This window comes from Acanthisitta chloris, unplaced genomic scaffold, assembly GCF_000695815.1.
Source record: "Acanthisitta chloris isolate BGI_N310 unplaced genomic scaffold, ASM69581v1 scaffold30615, whole genome shotgun sequence".
Taxonomy (NCBI): domain Eukaryota; kingdom Metazoa; phylum Chordata; class Aves; order Passeriformes; family Acanthisittidae; genus Acanthisitta; species Acanthisitta chloris.
The window spans coordinates 762-8,879 of NW_008672588.1; the positions used below are offsets into that span (position 1 = coordinate 762).

Here is an 8,118-nt window from a genome sequence, read left to right on the forward strand (position 1 = left end):
CTGCTGACCGTGTTGAGCTGCAGTTTCATGGTCGGTGGCAGCACTCTAGAACAAACACACAAATCACAGCCTCAGTGGCCTGAGCCAGATCTCACGTGATGCTCTGTAATCTTTCAGTCTGTCCCTCTCTCGGAGTTGTTACACCTGGATTTGTGTTCTGACCACTCACAGTGCGTTGCCCTGTGCTCTCACTGGGCCCATGCCAATTTCAGTTTGTTCCCACCCACTTTATGCTCACTGGCTGTGCAGCATGTTGGCCCGTGAAGCTGTGCTATCACTGGGTGGGTGAGTTTCCTGGCTGTGCACACAGCTCTCCATCCGTGGGCTTGCAGGCAGTGTGGCTGTGGAGGCAGGCAGGGTGGAGAGGTAGTGGAGGGGAGGTACCAAACCTCAGAAATCTTTCTGTCAAAAGTCACTTGTTTCTGATAGGTCCTGGCCTTTAAGTATTGGACTCAAACTGGGTTTTGTTTCCACAATGGACTGCCTGTGTTTTCTGTAGAATGAAAGGACTGCTCACTGTTGTTTTTACAATCTGTTTGTTTCACACACAGAAGGTTAGCAGCCTGTCGGGGTAAGCTCTGTGTAAAGGAAATACAGTGTCTGCTTGATTATTGCCAGCCCTGTGTTTGGGATTGCTCCAGGTGTTTGTGTGACCCAAAGAGCTGCCTTGCCAACACTGGAGGAGGGAACTAGTGATTTAGGCAACTTGTTTTTGATGTTTCAGGCCACTTTGAGTGTCCACCATACAACCAGCAAACCATTAGAAGTGCTTACCATGTGAGGAATATTGAAGTCTTCAAACTCAAACAGGTAAGTAAAAAATGTATTCTGCTTCAAAAGTAGTGGTAGTTTTCATAATTTGAGAACTCAATTAAAGCTGCTCTGATCAAGTATGCTGTTGGGTAGCAGATGTTACCCACAACTCCCAGCTAACCTGAACAGAAAGTTCCTGCTGGGTGTTACTCCACTGTGGCTACTGCTCAGTATCTCCTCCAGTGCTTCGCATACCAGTGCAAGTTTGATCTGAATCAGGTACAGGCAGGAGTGGTTTTTTGGTGGATTTCTTTTGGGTTGGACAAAAGTCAGAGCATGGAAGGTATTCCAGATTCTTTAGCTTCAGGAAGATGGATGTTATCTTATCTAACATGCAAGCTGATTGGTACAAAGTTAAATAGTCAAAATTGAACCAGCTGAATAAGCTGATCCCAAATTCCTGTGCTTGAAGTATTTTTGAGTCCAGGGTGAGCAGTTTAAAGGACAGTTTGTGTTCGAGCTGCTGCCCACTCTGCTGTGTCACAAGGGCTGCTCCATTGGCTGAGGCTCTGGTGTGCAGACCTGTCTTCACAAGCAGCTTGTGAGTGGTTGCTCAGGTTGCCGTTGCACACTTAGTTCAGCAGATGTAGGATGCTGAACAGAGCACAAGGGTTTGCTTCACCGGCAAAACTTTGGTACATTTCACTGTCAGTTTCTTGGTACTTTACTCAGCTTTCAGCTGGAAGTGGGCTCTGATACAGCTGCGGGAAATAGGCTGAGTATTGAACCCAGACATGTTTTAACACATTGATTAGACATCTGAGGGCGCTGCCTTTGAGGGGGAATATTCTGCTTGGTCATCAGCCCTTCTAAACACAGCTTTTCAGCAGTTCAGGAGGAGGATGCTGTGATTGTGGGCAGAGCTGTACAGTTACAGCTGTAACTTCCTGAGTGCCTGGCACTCACGGGGGCGATATGATCTCTTTCAGAATGCAATGTGTAAACACAGCCAACTGTCCCCAGACAGTGTCATCCAACCTGTGGACACTGCAGGCCCTTTGCAGCTCCAGAGGCCTCCTGAGTGCTGCGGCTGAGTGCTGCTCTGCCTTGCCCTGGGACAGGCTGCTGGGCACAGCTGGCTCTGTGCTGGTCTGAGGTGGGGCAGGTTACACTGTTCCAGCTGGTGCTATGCAGTTTGTGAACTCTTTTCTCATGTGTGTTTACACCCTGTGCACTTTGGGTTGGCAGCTGAAGCGCCCAATGGATATATTCATGTCCCACGACTGGCCCAGGAGCATATACCACTATGGGAACAAGAAACAGCTGCTCAAAATGAAGTCCTTCTTCCGCCAAGAAGTGGAGAGCAACACTCTGGGCAGCCCTGCTGCTTCAGAGCTCCTGCAGCACCTCAAACCCACCTACTGGTTCTCAGCACACCTCCACGTGAAGTTTGCAGCTTTCATGCAACATGAGGTAAAGAGGGGAAAAATGAAGAACATCTGTGTCCCAAGCACATTTTAGAATTCCAGTGCAGATACTCATGTCCAGAAAAGGGGATTCAGTTATTAAAACTCAGCTTAAGCCAGAAAAAAATCAGTGATGTTGAGACAACGATAGAGGTGAAAGGGATGTTGTAAATCAGGGGTGCAACTCCCTAATCTTCTTCAGGGACAGAGTGAAACAGCTGATGTTGCTGCTCCTGAGAGTCCTTCATTTAGCTGTATGGCACAGCACTCTCTTTGCCAGCCTGTTGGGGCAGGAGACAACTTGAGAGCAAGGTGGCTGAGGTGGTGGTTGGGGTGGGAGGAGGCCTGTGGTGAGCACAGGCTGGGGGTTGGCTGGGGCCTGGGTGAAGCCAGAAACCTGTGCCTGTGGCTGTGGCAGTTATTCCTGCAGAGTGGCAGGACGTGCTGTTATTTAGCTGTAGAACTGTAACTCTAGACCTTGCAGACTCAGCAAGTCTGTTTCCAGTTCTCTTACAGCTTTTCCTCTTGCTCCAAGGCTGGATGTGCTCAGCCCCTCGATCAGGGATGAAGTGTGGCTCTGGCTTTATCCTGCTGTCATCTGCATCCAGCGTCTTGTTGGACTCTCAGTGGAGTCTTTCCTTCTCCTTGCCCCTCCAGCCCTTTCTTATTAATACCATGCTGATTTTCTGTTTCAGAAAGTATTTATTTCTGTAGAAATTATGCCTTTAAACCTCCCTTAGAATGGTCAAATTCCACAGAAAGGCTAATGAATTAACACCATTTATTTCCTAGACAAACTCCAAAGAAGAGCTACCAAAAGCAACCAAGTTCCTGGCCCTGGATAAATGCCTGCCACACAGAGACTTCCTGCAGGTGAAGGCCATGGGCACTGGGGTTTCACCTCCAGTACTTCACTTGTGCTGTGCATAGATATAGTGCTGATAAATCCATGAGTTTTGTGGATGTGTGGAATGGTCTTTGTATAACTTTGTCTGGAAATAAACAGACCTTGGGTCCTGTCATGCAGGGACAGTGTTTGCTTGTTCCTGCCATTCCCTTCCACCTTAGAACAGTGACTTCAGTGGGTGAGTGCAGACCCTTGGCTGTGGGAGGGAGCTGCTGACGACATGGTCTTCAAATGCACTCCAGGGTTTCAGTAGCCTTAGAGTAGCTTTAATTTGTCAGCTCAGAGGGAGGGTGGCTCATTGCCTGTCCTTGGATGTGTGGTGGGTTCCATTTGCCCTAGTAGTTGGCAGAGAGTATGTGGATGGACTTTTGCTATGCAAAGAGACACTGGGGTGCTAGTCCAGACTGAAAACCTGTAGCAAAACTGCTCTGGAGTGGGAAGCAGTTGGGAAGGTTGAACTACTGCATGGAGTGCCAGAGTCAGCGCCTGACTAGGGCTTTGGCTAACCCAAAGGGTTTGATTTGGGCTAAGGTCACTGAAGACAAAGTGATGTGAATTTCAATTCCTCAGCTGTTGAAAGAGTTTAAAACATTCCCTGTCCATTCATTGCTGTGCTGAGTGTGTTCATGCAGCAGAGTGACTGCTGCTCTCAGTTCTCTGTGTGTGTCTGCTTGGGAGGCAGCATGGATTTCTGGGGGCAGGCTCTGTTTCCAGGGTGCAGAACTGCCCAGCTGCTGGCAGTGGGAGGAGAGTGTCCTGCTTTTTAATTGCTGTAAGATAAAACACAGAAATGCCTTTTGTACTGCTCTGGATTGTCCTTCCTCAGCTCTCATTGCTGTAACTTGCTATGTAGGCCTCAAGTGAGAGGGTTTGTTGGATGGTGATATCCAGCTCTGCACCTGGAGCTTCATTAAAACTATCCCTGGAAAGTGACCCTGGAAACTTTAATTAGCTTCAGTTCTCAAGAGAAATAACTTGCCTGCTCTGATTTCTGTACTTGTTGTGAGCAGATAATAGATGTGGAGCATGATCCTAGTGCAGGTGACTCGCTGGAGTATGATGCTGAGTGGATTGCAGTGCTCAAGGCCACCAACAGCCTCATCAATGTGACTCAGAGCTCCTGGAACATGCCTGAGAAGAATGGCCTCCATGCAAAGTGAGTTGCCTGCAGAGGAGAGGGGAAAGTGTGACTTTTATGTGTTTTTCTGGAGCGAATGTAAAGTTGCCTTAGAACTGTGTTTCTGTTCTGCAGCCTGTGATGCCTGTGGGACTGGCTAAATGTCTTGGAGAGCAAAGGAGGTTTTGACAAAAGCTGTACTCTAGAGCATGCAACTTCCTCTCTGCTCAATCTGGGCAGTCAGTTTTGTTCTGCAACCTTAGGCAGCACCATTTGAGGGACAGAAAATAGAGCATGGGTGGTGTGCCAATTCCCCTGTGAGGCTGGGAATCAGGCTGGGCTCGGGGGGTGGGCTGACAGCATACACAAATCCTTGGTGGAGAGAGGGGGATGTCAGTGTTGACCAAGGGAAACTGACAGCCTTCCTCAAAAATCACTAGAGAAATGAGGTGTCTGTGGTAAGGTGAATTTATTGCCCGTCTTTGAAAGTTTCTCTTTCTCAGGCTGCACTTGTTTGAATGCTGTGCATCTGTTTAGGTGGGATTACAGTGTGACAGAAGAGGCCATCAAAGAGGTGTTGGAAGAGCTGAATCATGACCTCAAAATTCCTTCCAACTTCACATTGACAGCTGCTTGTTACGATCCCAGCAAGCCCCAGAAAAACATGGAGCCCGTTCACACCATCAACCCACAGACCACAGAGTTCTGTGCCCAGTTTGGCCTCACTGACATCAATGACAGGATCCAGCAGGCTAAAGAAGAGGCTTCAGCACGAGGCGAATATGACGGGGAGGAGGAAGAGGAGATGGACAGTACTGGGTCAGCAGAGGAACCCAGTGAATATAACACAGATAATTCTGGCCTTTCATCCATCAATCCAGACGAAATAATGCTGGATGAAGAAGGTGGTGATGAAGACTTGAGTACATGCTCTGTAGATCCTTCCCCTGATCACCCTCCTGACTTCTCTGCCAGTTTCTCTGACATCCGGATCATGCCAGATTCCATGGCAGTGTCGTCCGACGATGCCACGGACTCCAACAACGAGGAGCTGGAGAAGTGTGGGGTGAGCAAGCTGGTGGAGGAGAAGAGCCCAGCGGAGAGACCGCTGAAGCGCGTTGGTGGCGACGAGAACGGGAACAGTGGCATCAAAAAAATCAAGAGAAGGAATCAAGCCATCTATGCTGCAGAGGATGAAGACAAAACAGAGTAGGACTTTATATGGTGGGGGACTAAGTTCTCTCCCAACCTTTTCATGGGGAGGTGTGAGAGGTGGGGGAGGACTCCTCGTGCTTTTAATGTTACTTGATCTTATTCGTGCTACTTTCTTAAGCCTGAGAGGCTAGATGTGCCTCTCACAGGGAGGGTTTGTCCAGGTAAAACGTGAAGTCAGAAGCAGACTCTTCTAAAAAAGAACTCTGGCAAAGGCTCTAAACCTCATGTGTAATCCCTCAGGGCTTACTCCATATCTCCAGCTGTACAGGATTCACCGTGCTTGTTTACCAAGGACTCTTGAACTGTAGCCCAAGTCCAAGCAAGAGGACGTCTGACTTCCAAGATTGGATGAATTGATTTTATTGCTTTTGTCTGGTTTTATACCAAACTTTTAATATGAAGTAGCATATTCAATTTTAAACTAGAATTCCTATTATAATAGAACAGCAATAGAAGAGTGAAGAGTTTTGTTTCTGGTGATATTTATGCCATAGTAGAACTTCATGGTCATAAACCGAACAACATGAACTGCCCAGGACTGGCTTTTAATTGCAGTTTTGATAGAGATCCAAGTCTCTCAGTCTGAAGGCTGACAGTTTTATGGGGACCATGGAGGAGTGCATCTCTATTCTGAGAAACTTGTTTGTGTTTTGCCTCTGAAAACTTGAGAACGATGTCCGAAATGCAAGTGGTTAGGAAGAACAGCTTCTAAGTGTGGCACCAGCAGTGCCTCAGCTCGTGCAGCTAGGGCTGTGCTTTATGTTCATGTATGGTGGTGGATGTTCACAAGGTGCTCAGGATGTAACACCTGCTGTTATCAGCAGCCTCAGTTCTCACTTCTTACTGCTTGTCAGTAGTGTGTAACTTGCTGAACTCTTACAACTGGATTTGGAATCTTCCAGAGCACCTTCATAAACTTCAGCTGAGGGAGCACAGGAGCTGCCAGAGCAGAGACCCTCTCGGAAGTTCAAATTTTCTTTTTACTGTTCTGGTTTGCCCTTAATTGTTAGCAATTAAATTGCACTCCTGTGGCCTAAAAGGCTGTGAGGATAACAAAATTTACTGAGTTCATGAAGTGACAGTGTTTCCAAGCACATATCATTATACTCTTCTTAGATCTGTCTTCCTGTCAGAGTCTGCTGTGTTCTGGGCTGAGATTTGGAGCCCAGACAGAGCAGAACTTCCTCATGGCTGTGCTGCCCTGAGAGCAGAAGTAGCTCCTGAGCTTTTCCTCCTCTGGGACACAGGCAGAGTGGAGGAGAAAGCACCCTGACAGGCAGAGGGAGCTGGACAGGGAGCAAGGAGTGAAATGAATTGATGAGTGTGAGCACACTTTAAGGTCAAGACTTCTGTCTCTAAAAACACTTCCATGTTCTGGGATTCATCTTGGTTCCTCTCTTGTCAACAGTTCATGATGAAAACTAAATTTGTGTAAGTATTCAAGGGCTAGAAAATGGCAAAATGAATGCTCTCCACAGTTCAGTTAACAGCTCATCTGTCAGAACAGCCACCAAAGAGCTGTGGTGAGGTGTGAGGAGAGAGGAGAGACCTGAGAGTGTTTGATGTAACCCTCACGGTATGGAAAGTAGCTGTGAGCTGTCAAATAAACTACTGAGGATAGCTGAGTCTTCCAGGGTCCTGGGCCTGCAGTGCTAAAGTCTGGATAATGATCTGAACACTATACTGGAAATAAAGTATTTTAAGTATAAATTGTGTTGTGGACTTGAAAAGCCTCCCAAGAAACCTGTGCTGTGAGGTTCCCTGTGCTGGGGCTGGGAAGGTGGCTCTGACCTGTCACACACTTCTCAGTCTGATGTCTTATGTTTTTCAAGCAAATTGTTTTGTGTTGTCCCATGTCCCTTCCCCTGCTGATCCATGTGTTCTGCCTTTGGAGGAAGCAAGAGAGTTTGACAAGATAGAACACTTACTATTTGTATGAAGTATTTCAGCCCCAGCTGATAAATAGTTACCATGTGCTTGTCTGGAGTGTGAGTTGTGTCTGATCTCCAGAGCTGCTGTGCTCTTTTTTCCTCACATCCAACCTAGACTTTCCCTCCTGCAGTTTGAACCTGTTACCTCTTGTCTTCTCACTGCAGTTCCTAACACAGAGTCCTTCTCCAGCTCCTTGTAGGCCCTTCAGGTACTGAAAAGTTGCTGCAACTGAAGCTCTGGATGTGAAGCTTCTCCAGTAAGGGCCAAACACTCCAAAAGTCTGTGAAACTCTAGGCAAGGCTGACACATTCCAGTTGGCTTTTAGGACCCTGATCTCCAGTCTTCTCTGAAAAGAAACTCCAGAGTTGCTTTGAAAACTTTTCAGTTTCTAAATTTTAGTGAGAAACTTCTGGGCACTGTTTGTCAGGCCCTGGTACTGCAGATTTTTCTGTGTGAGTCTGGCACAGAAAATGCTCAGCTGTCCCAGCCCAGCCCAGCACACTGGTGCTCCCAGCCAAGGCATCATTTCTGCTTTAAACGAGCTACCGGAGCCATCCTGTGACTGCACCCCGAGGTGTGTGCGGGCGGGCGGGGGTGCCCGTGCCTCGGGGCTGCCGCGCGGGGAGGGAAAAGTATCCCAATTAGCAACTGGAGAACTCTGGAAATTCTGCTCGGCTCGGGGGCGAAAGGGGCGGGTGCTGCTCGGCAGGGCTCGGCTCGGTTCGGAA

At 47.9% G+C, this 8,118-nt stretch overlaps 1 protein-coding gene across 1 annotated transcript; it reads left to right on the forward strand.

The window, feature by feature from the left end:
- Positions 1-724: 724 nt before the first annotated feature.
- DBR1 (debranching RNA lariats 1) lies at positions 725-5,456 on the forward strand (the record flags this gene model as incomplete). The annotated part of the gene is made up of 5 exons (XM_009074589.1): positions 725-810; positions 2,002-2,226; positions 3,012-3,092; positions 4,137-4,282; positions 4,781-5,456. Coding segments are annotated over 5 exons (1,214 nt in total), but the record flags the coding sequence as incomplete, so codon positions are not given.
- Positions 5,457-8,118: the final 2,662 nt, after the last annotated feature.